The 23,786-nt window shown below is 41.6% G+C and overlaps 1 protein-coding gene and 1 long non-coding RNA gene across 5 annotated transcripts in view; one reads left to right on the top strand and one right to left on the bottom strand.

Moving 5' to 3' along the window:
• The window catches only part of LOC116735752 (uncharacterized), a 28,813-nt gene extending 6,696 nt beyond the window's left edge, over positions 1 to 22,117 (bottom strand). The window contains exons 1-2 of the long non-coding RNA XR_004342418.1: positions 21,853 to 22,117; positions 18,266 to 18,467 (exon numbers count right to left, since the gene is read on the bottom strand). This is a non-coding gene — a long non-coding RNA (uncharacterized LOC116735752). The remainder of the gene's footprint in view (positions 1 to 18,265; positions 18,468 to 21,852) is intronic.
• On the top strand, positions 328 to 20,759 carry LOC116735750 (transmembrane protease serine 9-like). 4 transcript variants are annotated; one of them, XM_032587823.1, is made up of 19 exons: positions 328 to 416; positions 2,331 to 2,351; positions 2,477 to 2,642; positions 3,672 to 3,940; positions 4,019 to 4,164; positions 4,246 to 4,540; positions 4,747 to 4,906; positions 6,216 to 6,484; positions 7,151 to 7,305; positions 7,381 to 7,639; positions 8,091 to 8,250; positions 10,091 to 10,359; positions 11,026 to 11,183; positions 11,258 to 11,528; positions 18,285 to 18,456; positions 18,585 to 18,838; positions 18,922 to 19,019; positions 19,725 to 19,902; positions 19,942 to 20,759. In XM_032587823.1, the coding sequence occupies exons 1-19, from the start codon at positions 362 to 364 to the stop codon at positions 20,076 to 20,078; spliced, it is 3,492 nt and encodes a 1,163-aa protein (XP_032443714.1). In that variant the 5' UTR covers positions 328 to 361; the 3' UTR covers positions 20,079 to 20,759. The 4 variants fall into 4 exon arrangements, with proteins under 4 accessions (XP_032443714.1, XP_032443713.1, XP_032443712.1 ...); XM_032587822.1 differs by having other exon boundaries at positions 18,585 to 18,835; positions 19,725 to 20,759; XM_032587821.1 differs by having other exon boundaries at positions 19,725 to 20,759.
• Positions 22,118 to 23,786: the final 1,669 nt, after the last annotated feature.

Below are 23,786 nucleotides of genomic sequence, written 5' to 3'. Positions count from 1 at the left end.
AAATAAACCAGACTTACTGAATTATGATTAAATATGAAAGTAAATCATCAGAATAGAATCTAACATAACTGGATTAGACGGGTTTATGTTGATTTAACTCTTCAGTTAATGAAAGGCTCAAGTGTTTTTAGAAGACAGACAACATCCGTATGTTGGCAAAGTTCCTGCATAACTTTGTTATTAAGTTAATTAAGTTAATTAATGCTCATAAAAACACCCAGATAAGATGCCTGTTCACTTCCTGCACATTATGAAAATCAGGTGAGTTGTTGGTATGTCGCTGAGTCATTGTGGGTGTCATTAAAAAGTTGCATGTTGCCTATATAAACAAGAGCAGATCAGCTGCAGACGAGCGACAGTGATGGCCTTCAACAAGCTGATCTGTGTGGCGGCTCTGCTGACGCTGCTGATCAACGGTAAGAAAGCAAAGATTAGAAAAACTGAACAGAAATGTCCTTTATTGTCAGGTGTACCAGCAGCAATGTTGTAGACAAATTAAGGCATGATGATGATTCAAACAAGGTAATAAGATTACAAAAATGAATAAGTTAAAAGACTGAATAGTGAGGACAAACTTACAGTATTAGAAAAAAATATAAGGTTACAAATAGCATACCGATTTTCAAACAACTAACTGAAGCGATCGTCTACACCCATCTTCTGGAAAGTTTGAAAGATGTTTTAATGTCTAAATTGTTTGGGGATGTTTTATTCTAATCTAACACAGAAATAGTTACTTTTCTTCTGATATCTGCAGCACCTGATACAGCATGCTCTTTAAAAATGCTTTCAAAGTTAAGCTTTTTTGTTTTTTGCATGACTAAGAGAGCAGAGGTTTTTATTCAGTCCAAAAGGTCGATGTAAGAGCTTAAACTAAGACATCCTAACAATGCTTGTGGCATATTATTTCCCCAGACTCACTAGAGTTCCTCCTGAATAACAGGTGTCATTACTGAGTAAATAATGCTGCTATATGATAAATTAACTGACCAAGGAGTTTCACCTCGTCTGCTTTTTCAAAGTACTTCCTTTGTAAACATATTAACTCTTTTTACCTTCATTTATCAGAATCAGATGCAGAAATGAACTGGTAGAACAGGAACCCGCTGAGGTTTCAAAATAACTCGTATTATGCGTGACAAGTTACAAATCCGGTTGAACACGACCAGCTTAAAAAAACTATTATTTGTTTATTGGGCATTACAGAGGATATAACGTTAGTTCAGGACAGAGAAATTAAACGACTTACAGTGATTGCTAAATTCAGTGATGTTTTTTATCCTCTAAAATTGGAAATCTCAAAAATATGAACTTTGTTTCTAAACATCAACATGGCCAATTGATGACTGTGAGAAAAACCACATTACAGTGGACAACAGGAGGCTTTCAGGTCCATTTCACCATCTGTTACAAATGATCAGTCGGAAAGTTATTTCACTTTCTTGAGAAACTGTTTTTGGAAAATGTCAGTTTTACACACCAGGAAAACAGAAAGAGTCTGGAAACATTCTTTCCCAAACTAAATTTACTTGATCCACACATGAACAATACCAAAACTAAATTCTGATTTGCAAACTGTAATCTGGCTTTTTAAGTTGCTTTGAGAGTACTGGCTTCTTCCTAGCTGAGTGACCTTTAGTGAATTCAGACCTGTCAGCAGCTCTAGCCAGCATCTAAACCTGATCCTTCGGTTTTCCAACAACAACAGAACAAACAGAACCCGTTTCCTTCCTGAACCGTATGACTAGGCATTCCCAGTCGTCGTACTGGGAACGCCAATATTTCAACTGAACACCATGATTAAATTACATACAGGTTAACCCTATTAACTAGTTACGTGTGGAGGTAACTGGTTTCATAGGATTTTATTTAGGGGTGTCATAGTTAATGAGGTTGAATGTAAATGCATTGCACAGCTGTCTAATATTAACTGTAAAAAATACTGAAAACTAGTTTTATGTACAGCTCTGTGTTGGGCCATCATGTAAAATCTCAAAGTTTACTGTTGCATCGTTACAAAACGTTTCTCCATACACAGCTGGAGGTGAGCAAAGGACAAGCAGGTTTCATTTCACACTTAAATGCACAAAACAACACAACCCAGGAACCTGCAATCTGCTGCTTCTGTTACAAAATCTTCTAAAAATTCATTAATTATTATGAAGTAGCTGTATTTGTGTATGAGCAGAGTATGTCCTGTTTGCCACGTCTGCATCCCTTAATCAGGAGCTATGGCTACTGTTTACTACAGAATTGAAACAGGAAAACACATCAAAGAAATGCATTTTAAAGATTTATAAAAATATGTATTTGTTCTCCCCATTTTTCAGAGTGTGACTCACAGCTCTCCGGTAGGTCAAGTCTTCTCTAAACCTTCACACATGAAATCAGCTTTCCTACAGTTACTATTGGGACAGACTTGCTGTGATTGGATGAAAATAGAGCAGAATAAATGTTGAGTTTCTATTTTTGTCAGTTTGTGGTCAACCTTCACCTTCACTCAACACCAGGATTGTTGGAGGAGAGGCAGCTCCTGCAGGCAGCTGGCCCTGGCAGGTCAGTCTGCACGTGTCCAGCCACTTCTGTGGAGGATCTCTGATCAACAACCAGTGGGTGCTGACTGCAGCTCACTGTGTTGTATGGTAAGCAACAAGACTAGAGGAAACATCCCAGTGCCAGACAATCGATCAGTTCATAAACTGATTCAGATCCATTCACGCTACACTTGTAAATATGTGAAGTTTAGATCTCGTCTTCATTTTCCTGTCAGGCACAAAATGTTTAAACATTTAAACTACCATGACTAATGAACATGGATATGATAATGTATGAAATAATTTAATAAAACTGAGTTTAATGTTCTTTAAGTGTTGTCATCTACACTGTAAAACTGAAGTTCATCAAGTTGATTTAACAACAAGAGACAAGATGTCTAAACATTGTTTTTTAAGTTTATTATTCTTGAATTGTGAAATTTAACTTAATGCTGTAATTTAAACCAACTAATTATTTCACAATATGCAAGAAAACACTACCCTGACCTAGTGAAAGATCAAACATTCATCTATTTTATTTGCTCACAATACCAAGTTACAATAACTACTTATTTTACTTTAGAATAATTTAAATTCTTGTTTCAAATTGCATGAACAAAATGTCTGATCTAATAATGACTTTTATCAACCATCACAATGAATTCTGCTCAGAAACATTTAGTGTGAACAGAATATTATCTTCAATCTTTGCAAAATGTCAGTTTCATTAAAATAAACATTTGCCTTAATAACACATGAAAGTCAGATCCATGTAACACATTTCCATCTGACTCACGATACAAAATCATGCCGCTAAGCACTCTGGGAAATAGTTCCCACTCCTGTCTTTTTCTTAGTGCTAAGCTAAAAATCTAATTTATTCAGCTTTTGGAGGTTTGACAAAATTAATAGAAAGTTAACAACTTACTACTGTAGGTTTATCTTTCACAAACTCACATTTAGGTTCAAAATCTAAAACTCTGTAAATTTATTTGACTTAAGAGTAGAAGATAGAAGACACAACTAAATGTTTTACAGTGCACACATACAAAGTTCACCAACAGGTGTTTCAAGTAAATCCTGAATCTTGATGTTATGAAGTTAAATGTTAATTAATTAGATGTTTTCATTTAATAGGCTTAATGGTGTGACAGTGAAGGTGTATCTGGGTCGTCAGAGTCAGGAGGGATCCAACCCAAACGAAGTCTCTCGGACGGCAGCACAGATAATATATCACCCTAACTATGATTCTGTAACTTCCAACAACGACATTGCTCTCCTGAAGCTCTCTCTACCAGTCACCTTCACCAGTTATATATCACCAGTCTGCCTGGCCTCCTCAGGCAGCATCTTCTCCAGCGGGGTTAACTCCTGGATCACTGGCTGGGGAAACATTGGGAGTGGAGGTGGGTTGTAAACCAACAATATACAGAGAAGTGAAGAGATAAACCAGGTTTTTACCACATTATAATGTGTCTCCTCAGTCTCTCTTCCGTCTCCTCAAAACCTGATGGAGGTGGAGGTGCCAGTTGTGGGGAACTCGCAGTGCAAGTCTAGCTATGGGGACAGCGCCATTACTGACAACATGATATGTGCCGGGTTGCTAGCGGGAGGGAAGGACTCCTGTCAGGTGATCATCTGTTACATCAGTTTGTTACTGTCTGCAGACAGTAGTTCTCTTCTCATCTGGAAAAATGTTCTGCTCTTCCAGGGGGATTCAGGAGGTCCGATGGTGAGCAAGCAGGGGAACCGCTGGATTCAATCAGGAGTTGTAAGTTTTGGAGAAGGATGTGCTAAGCCAAATTTCCCAGGAGTCTACACAAGAGTATCCCAGTATGAGAGCTGGATCAACAGCATTATCAACACCAACCAGCCGGGCTTCATCATCTTCACATCCAGCAACTTAAACGTTTCCAGTACAACCTCGAACCCTACAACGCATCCACCAACCACAACAACAACTCTGACAACTCCCACCTTCACCCCATTAATAAACATATCTGAAGGTACTACACACAAACCCTACAAGAAGACTATTTGATGGTAACACAGAAGCAGTGTTGCATTGCTGAATATGTTCAATCAACTTCTATTTTTGGACCTCAGATCAGTTTTAACCGTGTCACACGATCTCTGGGTTATTCTGTTTTGTATTTATCTGACAATGGTCAGAAAGGTTTACCATTCAGGTTTTAATCTCATCGTTTCTCAGTTTGTGGTCAACCTTCACTCAACACCAGGATTGTTGGAGGAGAGGCAGCTCCTGCAGGCAGCTGGCCCTGGCAGGTCAGTCTGCACGTGTCCAGCCACTTCTGTGGAGGATCTCTGGTCAACGACCAGTGGGTGCTGACTGCAGCTCACTGTGTTGAAGGGTAAGCAACAAGACCAGCAAAATAACTCATCTGAGAGCCAGATATAACTGATCAGTTGGAAAAGAAGTGGTGAAGCAGCAGCTTCAGTTTTTCTTTAATTTTTACTGAAAATAAAATTAAGATACACAAAAATACCTCTATTCAGTTATTATAAACACACTATCAGCAATAAGGCATTCATAAAAACTGCAATTAAAATAAAGTACCCTATATGCTAAAAGTTCTGACTTAATAAAGCAGATGTTAAAGTAAAAAGGAAATGAAAGCCTTCAAGTTGGACAAATTGTTGCTCCATTTCAGCAACAGACCAAAATAATATGAAGACTCACGGTGGAGAAAACGAATATTCTGAGAACATAAAAGTTGAGTTCAGAGACTGTTCTGTCGCTGGGAGACGTTGATTCATAAGAGATCATCATGGAGAGCTCGACTGTTTTCACACTCTTTAACACAGAGGAGCTGAAGCTAACAATACCTGTGTATAGCAGATTACATAAGGCAACATTTATTCTCTTATCTCATTGGGGGTTTAACTACCGTATTTTCCGCACTGTAAGGGGCACCTAAAAACCTTCAATTTTCTCAAAAGCCGAGAGTGCGCCTTATAATCCAGTGCGCCTTATATATGGACCAATATTGAGCCACAACAGGTCTCGCAACTACGGTAAGCAGCCGCCGACTTCATTTTCCCCCGTAGAAGAAGAAGCGTGCGGTGCACGCTGGGTTTTGTGTAAAGACCCCAAAATGGCTCCTATAAAGAGACACGCTTACGCCGCAGAGTTTAAGCTCAAGGCGATCAGTCACGCAGTAGAACATGGGAACAGAGCAGCAGCGAGAGAAGTTAACATGAACGAATCAATGGTTATAGCGGAAGTGGATATATATTGTGATTGCACTAACGTTTGATTTACCGTAACAGCATCAGACTGTTTTTTACGTGTTTATTGAATCGAGGAAAAGTTCCCCTCCACTATATCTTATACCTTGCTGTTGTTAAAAGATAAACTGTGCCACCAAAATACCACGTCACTGACTTTACCTCAGGAAAATAATAAAACAGCTGTTTATTCATTTTGGGAGTGAACAGAGTTTTCAGAACGCTGGTTCTATTAATAAAGTTTGAATGACCTATCTGACTATTTTGCTGACATTCCCATTAGCGCAGCTCCATCTAATGGATGCATAACGTAACCCCAGCCTCTACTGTAGCATCTATTCTATGTATCTTATAATGTGGTGCGCCTTATAGTGCGGAAAACACGGTAAATGTAAAATTATTTTTACCTTTTGTTTCCAACTCTTTTGACAGGCTTGCTGGGATCCAATCTCTTGTGACGGTATATCTGGGCCGTCAGAGTCAGGAGGGATCCAACCCAAACGAAGTTGTTCGGAAAGTAGTACAGATCACTTCTCACCCTAACTACAGTTTTCCCAACAATGACATTGCCCTGCTGAAGATGTCTGAGCCAGTGAATTTCACCAGTTACATCTCCCCAGTCTGCCTGGCGGCCTCAAGCAGCTCCTTCTACAGCGGGGATCCATCCTGGGTTACTGGCTGGGGCAACATCGGAATTTATGGTGAGCCGGAAATAACTTTATGCCATTAATGGTCAGTGTCAGGTTTATGCACCTAGAACATTGAAATACACAGGAAAAGACAAGAGTTTCTAGTTTCTTTTTACTCACGAGGAGAACGGACAGAGACGTGTTTCAGTTACAATCTCTGCCTATTCTGAAAACACAATCTGCTGCATCTATTTTTATTGAAAATCATCCCTAGTTACAACGCACCTTTCAGCTCTTATCAAAACATATGCAGTTGCAATTCGATTCACAGTTTTATAAGATAAACTAGAACATTTACTATGAACAGTATGACTGTATCAGCACCATTACGCTATAAACTATCTTATTATAAACATGAAGAATAGGATGTTCTTCTGCTGAGCAGCCGTCTGATTAGAACAAGCTGGCACCGGCTGTCTCTGCATCCTTCAGCAGGGCCTCCTTCAACATACTCAGAAACATACTGATTAGTATTTATATAGGTTATTATTTTATTTCTATCAGTCAGCAAACGCATCAAAATAGTACAGATAACTGCTTTGTCCATTAAATCGTAAATGACTGGGTAAAGTCTGTCATTAAAATGCTGTGGCAGTTTCCTGATACTGTAGTACAATTATTTTGATCTCTTCATTTTTTAAAACTTTTATTGTTAATCTGATTTTGTGTCTCCTTTAGATTCACTTCCTTCACCAGGAAACCTTTTGGAAGTTGAGGCAGATATTGTGGGAAATGGCCAATGCAGTTGTGATTACAGTGAAATATTAGGTGACCAGATTACTAACAACATGATATGTGCGGGGTTTCGCGAAGGAGGGAAGGGACCATGTTTTGTAAGTCTTACCTGTTTTTATCAGATTCCACTTTGTGCACTGATTTCTTCAAACAAAATGTTTCTGGTCTTACAGGGCGATTCTGGAGGTCCACTAGTGACCAAGCAGGGTGATCGATGGATTCAGGCTGGAATTGTGAGTTTTGGTATTGGTTGTGCCAAGCCATATTTCCCAGCAGTCTATGCGAGAGTGTCCCAGTACAATGACTGGATCAACAGTCACATCACCAGAAACCAGCCAGGCTTCATTGACTTTAAATCCAAAGGGACTGAAAGTGACCGCAATGTTTCCTGTACACCCTCCTTCACCCAGACAACAATAAACATATCTGAAGGTACTACTTGCATAATCTTTGTTAAACAATTTGATGGTAACACTAAAGCAGTTCTCATACATGGAAGAAAACCAGTTCTATATCTTGACCTCAAATCATACCGGTCAGGTTTTGGTGTTCAGAATACAGTATATGCTGCTGTCCGGCGATGAGGGCCTGGGGGAGCTACACGAACACAGAGTAATTACGTAAGGCAGGAGGAGGGAATTGTATACCATACCGTAAGACCTGGGAGAGCAACTAACGTGAGAGCTGGCGGCACAATCAGGGATATTTATGGGAAAATAGTAATATGGGACTACGGCAGGAAAGGGGGTAAAAAACGGTAGTTTCCTGGCCAAAACGGGAGACTTGACGGGAATCCCTCAGATATATCTCAGGATCAGCCTGCTGAGTGTCTATCTGACATCGCTCAGAGCAGAATTAAAATCCCATCTCCTGGTTTTCTCAGTTTGTGGTCAACCTTCACTCAACACCAGGATTGTTGGAGGAGAGGCAGCTCCTGCAGGCAGCTGGCCCTGGCAGGTCAGTCTGCACGTGTTCAGCCACTTCTGTGGAGGATCTCTGGTCAACGACCAGTGGGTGCTGACTGCAGCTCACTGTGTTGAAGGGTAAGCAACAAGACCAGCAAAATAACTCATCTGAGAGCCAGACATAACTGATCAGTTGGAAAAGAAGTGGTGAAGCAGCAGCTTCAGTTTTTCTTTAATTTTTACTGAAAATAAAATTAAGATACACAAAAATACCTCTATTCAGTTATTATAAACACACTATCAGCAATAAGGCATTCATAAAAACTGCAATTAAAATAAAGTACCCTATATGCTAAAAGTTCTGACTTAATAAAGCAGATGTTAAAGTAAAAAGGAAATGAAAGCCTTCAAGTTGGACAAATTGTTGCTCCATTTCAGCAACAGACCAAAATAATATGAAGACTCACGGTGGAGAAAACGAATATTCTGAGAACATAAAAGTTGAGTTCAGAGACTGTTCTGTCGCTGGGAGACGTTGATTCATAAGAGATCATCATGGAGAGCTCGACTGTTTTCACACTCTTTAACACAGAGGAGCTGAAGCTAACAATACCTGTGTATAGCAGATTACATAAGGCAACATTTATTCTCTTATCTCATTGGGGGTTTTGTAAATGCCCCGAAGAAGGGGAGTATTTTAATAAAAGAGCTGGACACGGTGCTTCTGCTCCAACGGTTATTATTAACTCGATTTAGCTTACAAACTATTAAAAAAGAGAAGTGGTTTCATGCTAGCTTTGGATAAAACGTTTGGCTCCTTTTTTCTCTTTAATTTTTTCCCGGGATCCTCGGCGAGTGACGTTCTCCGTGGGCAACGTGCAGCGACGGCGTGCTGCTAAAACGAAACAACAACAAAGCGTGTTGACGTCACAGATCACAGAGTTTAATTCCATACAAAGCAATGAACAACAAAGCTGCAGAGGTACAGAGATATGCATTTTTTATAAGAATAAAGACACACAAGGGGAGACAAACGAACATAAAACACAGACAAAAAAAGGCAAAAAATAGCGGCCGCTCTCTCTCTCTCTCTCCCGGCGTGCTCCGTGTACGTAATTTTATACCAAATAGGTGTTTCCCTATTTAATTTATGCAGTCAAGGCGTTCCGTTCTTTGACCTATTGGAAACTCCCTTAGCACTGAGAGAAACTTGGAAACTCCCCTCATTATGGCAAAGGTGTCTGGTTTTTGTCTCAGTAAAAGGGCGGACCACTTCGTGCTCATCTCCGTCTGATACGGGCAGATCCCTGACGCCAAACGTCCTAAGATGAGATTTCACAGACACCTCCGAAGTCCCCTCTCCCATTGGAATGTAAATTTTATTGCTCTGTCTGCCAGCGGGGGAGGAAAAGGGGCCCTGCTTGTTTAAATGTCTGCTATTGTCAGCTCCCACATGCTCCACAGAAAACTGTTCCAAATAAAAGTGTTGGCTATACCTTTACACATGTCGTATATTAGCTGTATTAAACACCAAAAAAAAAATCATTTTTCCTTAACAAAACATACACAGAGATATCAACGTTGAAACAGCAGTATGTTAGCAACAGCGCTAACAACGGAGCTAACAACAGAATTTAACAGTAGGAGTGCCAAAAAAACCCACAGCTTTCTGAAAGTTAATAAACTCATTTACAATATACAGGCTTGTATATATACGTATATACTCATACCTGAAAAGGGGAGTATTTTAATAAAAGAGCTGGACACGGTGCTTCTGCTCCAACGGTTATTATTAACTAAGGAGGAAGTTCCGGTGCTCTTCACTATAGCGAGCGCTAGACTCCCCCTGCTGGCTGAATTTGTCCACTGCTTCAGCCAAATCAGACTAGACAGCCTCTGAAATAACCAAATTTCAATCCATCACAGTTTAACTAAGTATAAAATTATCTTTATCTTTTGTTTCCAACTCTTTTGACAGGCTTGCTGGGATCCCATCTCTTGTGACGGTATATCTGGGCCGTCAGAGTCAGGAGGGATCCAACCCAAACGAAGTTGTTCGGAAAGTAGTACAGATCACTTCTCACCCTAACTACAGTTTTCCCAACAATGACATTGCCCTGCTGAAGATGTCTGAGCCAGTGAATTTCACCAGTTACATCTCCCCAGTCTGCCTGGCGGCCTCAAGCAGCTCCTTCTACAGCGGGGATCCATCCTGGGTTACTGGCTGGGGCAACATCGGATTTAATGGTGAGCCGGAAATAACTTAATGCCATTAATGGTCAGTGTCAGGTTTATGCACCTAGAACATTGAAATACACAGGAAAAGACAAGAGTTTCTAGTTTCTTTTTACTCACGAGGAGAACGGACAGAGACGTGTTTCAGTTACAATCTCTGCCTATTCTGAAAACACAATCTGCTGCACCTATTTTTATTGAAAATCATCCCTAGTTACAACGCACCTTTCAGCTCTTATCAAAACATATGCAGTTGCAATTCGATTCACAGTTTTATAAGATAAACTAGAACATTTACTATGAACAGTATGACTGTATCAGCACCATTACGCTATAAACTATCTTATTATAAACATGAAGAATAGGATGTTCTTCTGCTGAGCAGCCGTCTGATTAGAACAAGCTGGCACCGGCTGTCTCTGCATCCTTCAGCAGGGCCTCCTTCAACATACTCAGAAACATACTGATTAGTATTTATATAGGTTATTATTTTATTTCTATCAGTCAGCAAACGCATCAAAATAGTACAGATAACTGCTTTGTCCATTAAATCGTAAATGACTGGGTAAAGTCTGTCATTAAAATGCTGTGGCAGTTTCCTGATACTGTAGTACAATTATTTTGATCTCTTCATTTTTTAAAACTTTTATTGTTAATCTGATTTTGTGTCTCCTTTAGATCCACTTCCTTCACCAGGAAACCTTTTGGAAGTTGAGGCAGATATTGTGGGAAATGGCCAATGCAGTTGTGATTACAGTGAAATATTATTAGGTGACCTGATTAATGACAACATGATATGTGCGGGGTTTCGCGAAGGAGGGAAGGGACCATGTTTTGTAAGTCTTACCTGTTTTATCAGATTCCACTTTGTGCACTGATTTCTTCAAACAAAATGTTTCTGGTCTTACAGGGCGATTCTGGAGGTCCACTAGTGACCAAGCAGGGTGATCGATGGATTCAGGCTGGAATTGTGAGTTTTACTGTTGATTGTGCCAAGTCATATTTCCCATCAGGCTATGCAAGAGTGTCCCAGTATGAGAACTGGATCAACAGCGTTATCAACACGAACCAGCCGGGCTTCATCACCTTCACATCCAACAGGACGAACAGTGACTTAAACGTTTCCTGTACAACCTCCAACCTTACAACGCATCCACCAACCACAACAACTGAAGCTCAGCGTGAGTGTCTTGATTTAATTGATTTTGTGATAAAACAAAAAAACCTACCTCTCCTTGGGCTGCCACCTTATTGTGGTGGAGGTGTTTCAGTGCCCCAATGATCCTAGGAGTACTGCTGTCTGGGGCTTCATGCCCCTGGTAGGGTCACCAAGGCAGCCAGGTCCTAGGTGAGAGACCAGACAAGGCGCAGCCCAAAGACCCCGATGACGAACAGCAACTTTGGATTTGGTGTTCCCTCGCCCGGACGCGGGTCACTGGGGCCCCACTCTGGAGCCAGGCCTGGAGGGAGGGCACGATGGCGAGCGCCTGGTGGCCGGGCTCAGCCCGAAGAGGAAACATGGGTCCCCACTCCCATGGGCCCACCACCCGTGAGAGGGGCCAAAGGGGTCAGGTGCAGTGTGTGATGGGTGGGGGCTGAGGGAGGGGGCCTGGCAGTCTGATCCTCGGTTGCAGAAGCTGGCTCTTGGGACGTGGAATGTCACCTCTGGTGGGGAAGGAGCCGGAGCTAGTGTGTGAGGTTGAGAGGTTCCGGCTAGAAATAGTCGGTCTCACCTAGACGCATGTCTCTGGTTCTGGAACCAGTCTCCTTGAGAGGGGCTGGACATACTTCCACTCTGGAGTTGCCCAGGTGAGAGGCATCAGGCAGGAATGGGCATACTTGTTGCTCCCCATCTCGGCGCCTGTACATTGGGGTTTACCCCGGTGAACGAGAGGGTAGCCTCCCTCCGCCTACGGGTGGGGGGACGGGTGCTGACTGTCATTTGTGCTTATGGGCCGAATGACAGTTCAGATTACCCACCCTTCTTGGAGTCCTTAGAGGGGGTACTGGAGAGTGCCCCTCCAGGGGACTCCCTTGTTCTGCTGGGGGACTTCAACGCTCATGTGGGCAATGACAGTGAGACCTGGAGGGGCGTGGTTGGGAGGAACGGCCCCCCCAATCTGAATTCGAGCGGTGTTCTGTTGTTGGACTTTTGTGCTCGTCACGGATTGTCCATAACGAACACCATGTTCAAGCATAACGGTGTCCACACGTGCACTTGGCACCAAGACACCCTAGGCCGCAGTCCGATGATCAACTTTGTCATCGTTTCATCGGATCTGTAGCCATATGTCTTGGACACTTGGGTGAAGAGAGGTGCGGAGCTACCTGGTGGTGAGTTGGCTCGAAGAGGAAACATGGGTCCTCTTCGAGTGGTGGTGGGGGAGGAAGCCGGTCAGGCCTGGCAGGCCCAAACGTGTTGTGAGGGTCTGCTGGGTACGTCTGGCTGAATCCCCTGTGAGACGGAGCTTTAACTCCCATCTCCGACAAAACTTCAAACACGTCCCAGGGGAGGTGGGGGACATGGAGTCTGAGTGGACCATGTTCCGTGCCTCCATTGTCGAGGCGGCTCATCTGAGCTGTGGCCGCAAGGTTGTCGGTGCCTGTCGCGGCGGCAACCCTCGAACCTGTTGGTGGACACCTTCGGTGAGGGATGCTCTCAGGCTGAAGAAGGAGTCCTATCGGGCCTTTTTGGCATGTGGGACTCCGGAAGCAGCTGATTGTTACCGGCAGGCGAAGCGGCATGCGGCTCGGGTGGTTGCTGAGGCAAAAACTCGGGCGTGGGAGGAGTTGGAGAGGCCATGGAGAAAGACTTCCGTAGAGCTTCGAGGCGCTTCTGATCCGGCGTCTCGGGGGCGGGGGGAAGCAGTACAGCACCAACACTGTTTATAGTGGGGATGGTGTGCTGCTGACCTCAACTCGGGATGTTGTGGGCCGGTGGGCAGAATACTTCGAAGACCTCCTCAATCCCACCAACATGCCTTCCATTGAGGAAGCTGAGTCTGGGAACTCTGGGTTGGGCTCTCCAATCTCTGGGGACGAGGTCGCCGAGGTGGTTAAAAAGCTCCTCGGTGGCAAGGCCCCGGGGGTGGATGAGATTCGCCCGGAGTTCCTTAAGGCTCTGGATGTTGTAGGGTTGTGTTGGCTCTGCAATATTGCATGGACATCGGGGGGCAGTTCCCCTGGATTGGCAGACTGGGGTGGTGGTCCCCCTGTTCAAAAAGGGGGACCGGAGGGTGTGCTCCAATTATAGAGGAGTCACACTCTTAAGCCTCCCTGGCAAGGTCTATTCAGGGGTCCTGGAGAGGAGGGTCCGTCGGATAGTCGAACCTCGGATTCAGGAAGAGCAGTGTGGTTTTCGTCCTTGTCGTGGAACACTGGACCAGGTCCCTGTAGCACCCTCGGCAGGGTCCTGGAGGGTTCTGGGAGTTCGCCCAACCAGTCTACATGTGTTTTGTGGACTTGGAGAAGGCGTTCGACCGTGTCCCTCGGGGAGCCCTGTGAGTTACCTGGCCCTATGGGGTGCCAGGGCCTTTGATATGGGCTGTCAGGTCCCTGTAGGACCGGTATCAGAGTCTGGTCCGCATTGCCGGCAGTATGTCGGGCTCGTTTCCAGTAAGAGTTAGACTCCGCCAGGGCTGCCGTTTGTCACCGATTCTGTTCATTATTTTCATGGACAGAATTTCTAGGCGCAGCCAAGGTGTTGAGGGGATCCGTTTTGGTGGCCTTAGGATCGCATCTCTGCTTTTTGCGGATGATGTGGTCCTGTTGGCATGAGGCCGTGATCTGCAGCTCTCACTGGAACGGTTCGCAGCCGAGTGTGAAGCGGCCGGGATAAGGATCAGCACCTCCAAATCCGAGGCAATAGTCTTGAGCCGGAAAAGGGTAGAGTGCCTTATCCGGGTTGGGGGGGTGTCCTGCCCCAAGTGGAAAAGTTCAAGTATCTCAGGATCTTGTTCACGAATGAGGGAAGAAGGGAGCAGGAGATCGACAGGCGGATTGGCGCAGCGCCTGCCGTCAAGCGGGCGCTGTACTGGTTCGTCGTGGTGAAGAGAGAGCTGAGCCAAAAAGCGAAGCTCTCGATTTACCGGTCAATCTATGTTCCCACCCTCATCTATGGTCATGAGCTTTGGGTCATGACCGAAAGAACGAGATCGCGGATACAAGCGGCCGAAATGGGTTTTCTCCGTAGGGTGTCTGGGCTCTCCCTTAGAGATAGGGTGAGAAGCTCAGTCATCCGGGAGGGACTCAGAGTAGAGCCGCTGCTCCTTCATGTCGAGAGGAGCCAGTTGAGGAGGGTGTTCCGAGCACATCCCACCGGGAGGAGGCCCCAGGGAAGACCCAGGACCCTGGGACTATGTCTTGGGATTCCCCTGGAAGAGCTGGAAAAAGTGGCTGGGGAGAGGGAAGTCTGGGCCTCAATTCTGAAGCTGCTACCCCCGTGACTCGACCCCGGATAAGTAGAAGAAAATGGATGGATGGATGGACAAAAAACCTATAAAAAGGATGCTAAGATGTATCAGTTCTTTGATAATCGCACCAACAAAAATGTTTGCTAACAGAAGTCTCCTTTCTGTAGCCTATCATAGAGGTAACAGTAAACCTGATTCTTGTCATGTTTTATTGTATTTATTATCAGTCTTTTGTTTTCTGTCCTTTTATCATAGAGAGATCAACATTATCCTCTAATGATACAGAGGGACAGCTTCAATCTGAGACATTACATGCACAGGTCTTCTTTCACTTTTTGTTGTTGCCTGGTCTATTTAAAGATGCTGAATCTTTGAACATAGATGCTGTCAAGTTTTCGACAATCTCCTTGACATTTGGGATCGTGATCCAAAAGATCTCAATCACTTGTGGGTAGGCCTGTCGCGATAAACGATAAATCAATTAATCGTACAATAAATTAAAACTATCAATGTCATTTTTTTTTTTTTACCCCTCCAGGGGGTCTTTTGTGGGCTCTAGTGTCCCTTATATGATAGTAGGCTGACAGGAAACGGGGAAGGAGAGGGGGGAAGACATGCGGCAAATGTCGTCAGATCCGGGAGTCGAACCCGCGACGGCCGCATCGAGGACTCAAGGCCTCCAAATACGGGTCGCGCTAACCGCTACGCCACCATGGCACGCCCCCTATCGACGTCATTTTAATTATCGTATTATTGTCTCTTCCGGCCTTTTTCTCTTTCTGTTGATGACAACGAATGAAAAAAGGCTCAACTCCGGTGCTCTCCACTGACTCCTCCCTTCCTCATTTCCTTAGTGTAATGCCTAGCGCACTAGAGTTGTCGGCTGATTGTCGGCCCATTTTCAAAACCTGACAGACCACACATTAGCCGACAGAAATCCTAGTTATAACGGTTCGATCGGGTTCGGTCCTGCCGTGTGGTGTCCAACAATGGGCACAAAATAATGGCTACAAGTTCAGTGAACTAATTTTAAAACCCAGGCATTAATCAATGCTTTACTACAATCTACCTGCAATGTATGTGGCTAGTGTCAGCGTAAAGTCCTGACTGAATGAAAGTCATTAGAACCTATTTACGTCACGTTAACGAACAGCTGAAAAGTTACCGGGTTTATCAACTGCGGTAGCAATTTCGCTCCAACTCCTCCTCTTGTCATTTCTATATTCTTTGCACAAAATGTTGAATAAATATTAATGTTGTTTCCACATATCATCTCCAATGTCCGCTGGACTTGGGGTGTCAGCTGTTTGGGATTCCCCTCTGTAATTTCCCCTCAGAAAGAGCGAAGGAGAATCCAGGCTTTCTGACTGGCTACCTGTCACATTCAACAGGAAGCATTAAAGCTCCCAGTCGGGGAAAACCCCTGATTTAGATCGGAGCGGCCACCATGATCTACCGCAGGGTGCTCAAACTTTTTGAGACCAAGATCTACTTTTTCTCTCACCAGCCGACTGAGATCTACCTCATGACACGAAGACATAAAATTTGTAAATTAAACTTTATTGACTTATTTTATATGCGAATATACATCAGTTATAGCAGAAATAATAAAGTGATAGAAAACCTAATGCAGTATATTTCTTCCTCAGTGAGATTCTCCTACCGTTTTACTCTCTCTCTCTTTGTCGTTAAGCACACCCGTTGCCGTGGCAACCGCCTGCCTATTATTCTTTAATGAAGCTACAAACGTTTCGGATCTTAGTGAATATTTTGAGAAGCGCGTCAGAAGAGGAAGTTCTGGTCTCATCGTCCTGGCGCCGTTCAGTTTGTCACCTGCTGCTGAGATCAACTCAAAACCTTCCCGCGATCCACGTATTGAGCCCCCTGATCTACCGTAACACACCAAACACTACAGGAGGATCGGTTACGAAATCGTAAGCGACAATCTTAGAACCACCAACGTTCTAAGATTGTCTAAGGGGAAAAATAGTAGCAAAAAACCTGTAGTGTGAACTATTGCATCAGGTAGTCGATGTGCCCATTTTCTCTATTTAAATCTAATTATTACTGAAGGGCAACATAGTATACAGACTTCATAATCTGCACTTTTTTGGTTGAATGCAGTATTTATTTCCACTTTGGCTTTATGTTGTTTAGTTTTTATTCAAGTACATTTTTTGTTAATGGAGACTGAGAATACATTTTATTTTTGTTTTTGATTGTTTTGTTTATTTTGTTGATCAGTTCCAGTGTTTAGTGTTCTTTTGAAAATAAAGTGTATCTATCTTTGGCAGGAAATCGCATGCATTATTACGTCATTTCCATTAAATCAGTGTAAAAAGGTCTTCAAACAATATTATCGTTTATCGCAATAATTTTTGAGACAATTAATCATTCAGCAAAATTAGCAAGTAGCTATCGTGACAGGCCTACTTGTGGGAATAATACTTGTGACAGTCAGCAGATCGCGCTACGACAGAAATGGAAACAATGGAGGGAGAAGCGCATTTTGTTGCTGGAAAAACAGAAACTATTCTAAGTTTCTGTTGCCAAGTGCGATTATTATAAGCAGCTTTGGGCTTTTTTTCTAAAGTAAATTTAATGAGTCGCGGGTTATGTTTGGCCTTTTTTTGAACGCTTATTTGGGCTTGGAAATAAACAGAGACACATAATAAGCCCCATAATTTGTCTGACATCCAGGTAGTTTTGGTCAAGCCTTCCAATTTCATCTATTCCCGGATGATCCGTCTCGCTGTGTCTTTGTTAATGTCAAGTTAATATATTTGCTGTGAATGACGTCGAGTTTCGTGTTGCGCTCCAGAAAACTGCAAACATCAAGACTAATATGAACAGCACAATAAACATGAAAACAGCAATGAATGAACGCGTCTGTAAAGTTGAGCAACTAAATGCCATTATGATCTTTAATATTAAGATAAGTGTCACAAATCTGTGCAGCCAAGTGAGCTGTGGAGCCGCAGGAGGAGCTCTGACAGTAAACGCAGAACCTGGAGGCCGGGTCAGGGAGGGTGAATCTAAAATCCTTCTTAAGACTTTTACAGACAATAGAAACACACAAAAACATGCAAAAATAACTAAAGTTTTGTGTAACCATTAAACAATCTCCCCTTCAGATCAACCTTATAAGTGGAGATGCATTGTTGATGTTACTATTATAAAATAACTTGCAATTAAGTTTTGGCAAAGCTCTATCTAATTTCCACAGGTGGTGGAACATTACTGTCAGCAGCTGCTGAAAGTAACTAGAAAAGTTACTTTTAATGTAACTTAGTTACTTTCCAAATCAAGTAATCAGTAATCTAACTAAGTTACTTTTTCAAGGATTAATCAGTAATCCGATTAAAGTTACTTTTTTAAAGTAACTATGCCATCACTGAATGCCAACACATTTTAATTATATATTTTTTATTATTTCTTGTTTTCAAGTCTCTATAATTGTGGGTTTAAATTGCTTGGGTTTGTGAGAGATGTTTCATTCTGTCTACCTGTGTCTTCCTCCTCCAGGTGTGGTCTGTGGACAGGCCCCACTGGCTTCTAGGATTTCGGGTGGAGTGTCTGTGGCGTCGGCCGGTGAGTGGCCGTGGATGGCCAGCTTACAGAAGAACGGCCAGCACGTGTGTGGAGGGACGCTGGTGTCTGAGAGAGACGTGCTGACCAACGCCAACTGCTTCTCAGGGTACGCTGAAGCTGAGCATGATGGGAGAAGAAAAATGCCAACATTATAGAGACCAACTTAACTCAATTTTTAAACTGGTGAGGTAATTATCTGTTCAGCTCTAATTCAGTCCATCCTCTCTCCCTCAGCTCCCCGAACGCCTCTGAGTGGACGGTCGTGTTGGGTCGGCTAAATCAGAACGGCGTGAACCAGTTTGAGGTGTCGTTGGATGTGGTAAATATCAGCGTGAGCAACCTGACAGGAACCAACATCGCAGTGCTGACGCTGTCGTCCCCCCCCACCCTGAACAAATACGTTTGGCCGATCTGCCTGGACAACGGAAGAACATTCCCAGAGGGAGCCGTATGCTGGGCCGCCGGCTGGAGCTCTGGAGCAGGAGGAGGTGATGCTGGACTCATCAGGAGAACCAATGCAAATCAAACACTTTACCAGAAATTACAGCTTCCTTATTTTCTCCAACTTTAGCAAACGAACCTCTGCAGCAGTTCCAGACAACAGTGCTAAACTGTGGGAATGCATCAGCAGCAGACACCATGTGCACAGGAGACTTTACTCTGGGACAGGTACACCGGCGGTTTATGTTGAATTCTGAATTTTGTTTTCCAGCATTATAAAACCTAATTTAAGCTGATAAAAGTGTTGAACCCAGTATGATTTCAATAGAAAAACAGGAAATCAATCATATTCTATTTTCAGGTGCATCTCGATGAATTACAATATTATCAAAAACATATCAAATTATCAAGAAAGAAAGACATTCTAAGCAGTCATTTTCTCAGAATATCAGTATTTGTTCTGTATGCTACATGCAGAAATTATATTTTTATTTATTGAATAAGGCAAAGAGGTATCCTGATAAAGAATAGCCCTAGCCCCACATTCTAAGCAGTGAATGTAAATAAAAAATGATTTAGCTACAAAATAAATTAAAAGTTTTATGCATGTTTTTGCTATATGTGATACAGGATCTACTGTAAACTCTGACAAACTCTCAAAAGCTGAAATAAGCAGCTTTAGTCTGAAAACATTTCCCTTGTATTTAGTTTTGACATGGAGAGCTCATAATGATCTTTTGGTACGATCTTAATAACTGAAAACTGGATTCTAACCATTAGCTGCTGGAGGTCTCTTAGCTGGAGGTGTGAATGTGGGGAAACTAGAGGGACTTTAGTTAAAATGTTTTTTCTGTCAGTCATAATGGCTGGTAAGACGGTTTAAAAGGTTGAGTCAGAATATTTAGCGGATGATACGTCTTCTCTCTGTTTCAGGGCGACTCTGGTGGTCCGCTCATGTGTAAGCAGGACGGCTCCTGGTTCCAGGCAGTGGTGCTTTCATTTGAGAATACCTCCAACAGAAGGAAACGAGCCAGCATGAAGACCTTTGAAAAGCTGAGCCATTTTCAGTCCTTCCTGACCAAGATACTGGGACCGCTCTTGTCTCCAGCAACCGTCGTCACCGCCGTCACCACGGTCACCGCCGTCACCGCCGTCACCACCAACATCACAAATGCCACAACCCCCATCCCCACGACAACTAGTGGAGTGACAATGCCTCACTTCTCCTCCATCCTCTTAGGCCATCATCTTCTCCTCTTAGCTTTATGCCTCCAAATCTTCAGATAAGCAGCATTTACACTCCCTGATTTACAAGATATGAAACAGAGAAAGCAGGTGTTTTAATTTTAGCCCAAAATTCTCCTTGATAACATTCAGCTTGTTTCTGGCTTTGGTTATTCAATGCAGATCTAAAGGATCAGAACCGTTTGGCAGCGACTTTCAAGCTGAAAACATTTTTCTTTTCATCCACAGAAGAAACTAAAAACATAAAGCAAAAATAGTTTAAAGGCTAAACCTTACATGGTTGTAAAATCAACCTTGAAAAATCGAAATAAATGCATCAGATCTATAAATATTAACCAACAGAAATTTAGTCAAAAAAAGCTAAGTTTAATCTTATCCAGTTTCTTGAAGTGTGATTTATCTTTACCTGATTACTGTTACAGATTGTAAATCTGACTTGTTTCTGTTTCTTTATTAAAACAAATCAGTTCATTCATTTTCTAATATCATGCTCACTGCTATGATGCTGATTAAAATATGTTGATTTTGAGGTTTAATTTTAAATATATGGATAAATTATAATTTTGCTGTCTTAAAAAAAATTGCTAATTGCTTGCGGATAGAAAATCTATGCACAAAACAAGCGTTGCTTCGTATTTGTGATGTGACACTGTGTACTATCCAATCCTTGATTAAACTGGAATAAAATAAATATATAAAAGCAATAAATTAAACTTATTTTTTTTTACAAATTTGTGTCCCTGTTATCTTATCTGATTATCATGTTTAATTATGGTAAAGCATTCAAAGAAATTATACATTAAATAATTCTATTCTTAAATATTCTTCCCCCATATTATATTTTGTAATTTATTCTAGATGCTAATAACTATGTTAATGTTTTTTATAAGCCAAGCCAAAGCTGGTATCCACATCAATAGTGGAAAAATAATAACAAAAATAAGAATTTGCTAGATTTTGACCCTTAAAACAGTCATAATTTAAAAATGGTTCTAACTGCTGAGGCAATAATTAATCCCACACAGTTTAAATGCAGCCTATTGTAAATTTACAACAAATACAGTCTCAAGAAACATTACAAAAAACAAACAATACATTTTTATCTTCATTTTAGAAAATAAAATCAAGGTGTGGAGAAGGAATCAAGCAGAATACCTTTTTGTTTACATCAAAATGTGAAGAGTTTCTGCCATTGAGTTTAACAGCCAAAAGATAACTCTCTACAATAACAAACTTGACCTTTTGGCTAAATAATAAACTGTAGAAGTCAGTTAAGTGACTGATACTGATTTTAACTTTTGGAAAGGGGGAAAACATTCATACATTTGTTTCAAATATTAACCAACAGAAATTTTAAAAATTGTGGTTTTTTATATAAGATACTCTGTTTTGCAATACTTTTTCTGTTTTAATGTAAACTGAAGGACATCAATCGCCCCAGGATTTTCCAGGATCACCCCACGACGGTTCCTGGCAGTTCCAGCTGTTGATAACGGCTGGAAAGGTGAATTCGCGGTTCAACCAAAGGTTGGCCTCAAAGAGTCATTAACAGTTCAATTTAATGGTGTCCGAAAATCTAATTTTACTATAAATAAATGTGCAAATGTATTTTTACAACAAAGACTGAACATACAAACACTTGACTGTCCCGTTCCTAGTTTCTGAAATGGGACCGCCGCCATCTTTGGTCGGCTAACGTTAGCTACCTATTAGCGTTTCCTGTCAAAGAATTAAGTATTCACGTTTAAATTCTTCAAATAATTTAATTCAGAAACTTTACATGGAAAGCTGAAGAAACACCAGTTTAAACTTTTACCTCTTATTTTCCTTGTCGAGAGTCTCAGACGCTGAAATACAGACGATAATTATTGAGCTCTTGCCTAAATGGGAGCTACTTTTTCTTCCGCCTGGTAAATGTGTAAAGCCTGCGTGGTGCGGCTGCTGCTGTTCAGCCACTCAGAAACAATGGCTGACAGATGTCACGCATAGAGCTATTTCAGCTTTCATTTTACAGTAGCTATTAATTAAACAATGATTTATTTCCGTTGGTTTATTGCTTTACTAATTTTCTTTTTGTATTTAGTTTGCAACACCATTTTACATATTTTGTATAATACTAGTCTGCTGTTGATAATATAGGCTGGCTAACGCTGCTACCTCAATGTTCTTTAAAATGAACGCAAGTGGTGACACACTTGTGTTCTTTATAAAGTCCAGTTTTGAATTACAGTTAATTTCTTTAGCTTTACCAGGCACAATAGGTGTTTTTGCACAAAGTATTGGTATTGTATCAGTATTGACCCAGAAAGTAAATCTGTGGTAAACATATCTGAAACAGTTGAAGCTGAAGTTGGTGATGAAAGACACTTAAACTATTATTTTCACTCTAGATTGAAACCTGAAAAGTATTAGGATCTTGTATATTTATTTCATTTTATTAATGAAATTTTATTAACTTATTTTATCTTTGTTTTTCTAAGCCAGTTATTTTTTTAAAGGGCAAATACTTTCTCGTGCATGGTCAGGTTGGTTGAATACCTTTTTTCCCCTTGAAAAATGAAAGCTGAATTAGTGTTTAATCAGGTTATTATTGTCTGATAATCAGAAACATTTAAGTCTGATCAAAACACAACAAATGCCTTTTTTACAGCACTTTATATTGTATTTAAACGATGATAGACATCTGATCAGAGGAAAAATACAAACTTCAACCTGGAAACGTACTCCGCTGTGAAGCCCTGGTTGTCCACCAGGTGGTGCTATGGGGCGCCCTTTCCTTTTTAAATGAAATGTTGGGAACTGAGAGCCTGAATTTTCTTCAAAACATACAAACCCAACCACAATAGCAGGTTTTATTTTCTGAATTTTGTTTTTCATAAAATTCAACTAATTTCTTCTCATTTATTGTTCTCATGTTAATATCACTGAATTGTAGATGTGATTTTAGTCAGACTTCCTGTACAATTTCTTTCCCCCCACTTTTTCTAGTTTCCAGTGGTTTGAGTTCACTTTAAAATGGAAGACATTTCTGTAACTGAAACTGGAAGGAAGGTTGTGGGTAAGACTAAAAAATGTAGAAAATAGTACGAACACACAATGAAAAAGAGGACAAGGACGCAAAGGAAGGATGAACACAACGAAGATGGTGGGAGTAAAAGAAGAAAGAAGTGAAACAAGGAGCGATGGAATTAGGAAAAAAACAGGTTTACATTTATGGTTCATATTTTATCCTTTGCAAACATGGATATGAACAGTATAACTATCATTAAACATAATATTTTGTTTTACCCACTTATTTCCATTTTGCTCCTGCATTCAACGCAGGAGCAAAATGGAAATCTTTCAAATCAGGAGATAAGAGATTCACCAAGATATGTTTATATGCAAATGTTTTTTCCTGTTTTCTGTTGCTAAGTAACCACAATCACTTTATGCAAAAATGAAGCTGCGACTCAGATTTCATGCAGTTTCACCAAACTAAAAAACATCCATCCAACTAAGTACACCCCCCATGACCTTTGTTCAGCAGTAATATGTCTCTTTTAAGTTTTGTTTTGCAGATTTTCACTTTGAGAACTTGATGAAATTATAAGCAGCCCTGCAGAGAAACAACTCCTGCTGTCAGACATGGTAGAAATCTGCAACAGGAACCAGGATTAGAAAACCAGGAATCAGTTTCTAAAGTCATAAAAAGATGCAACAGATACACTGACTGATCTAGATTTATACAGAATAGGATCGTGAATTTTG

This window comes from Xiphophorus hellerii, chromosome 16 (assembly GCF_003331165.1).
Source record: "Xiphophorus hellerii strain 12219 chromosome 16, Xiphophorus_hellerii-4.1, whole genome shotgun sequence".
Taxonomy (NCBI): Eukaryota; Metazoa; Chordata; class Actinopteri; order Cyprinodontiformes; family Poeciliidae; genus Xiphophorus; species Xiphophorus hellerii.
Note: the sequence above shows the minus strand (reverse complement) of the source record. Positions and strands in the feature narration are given on the sequence as shown.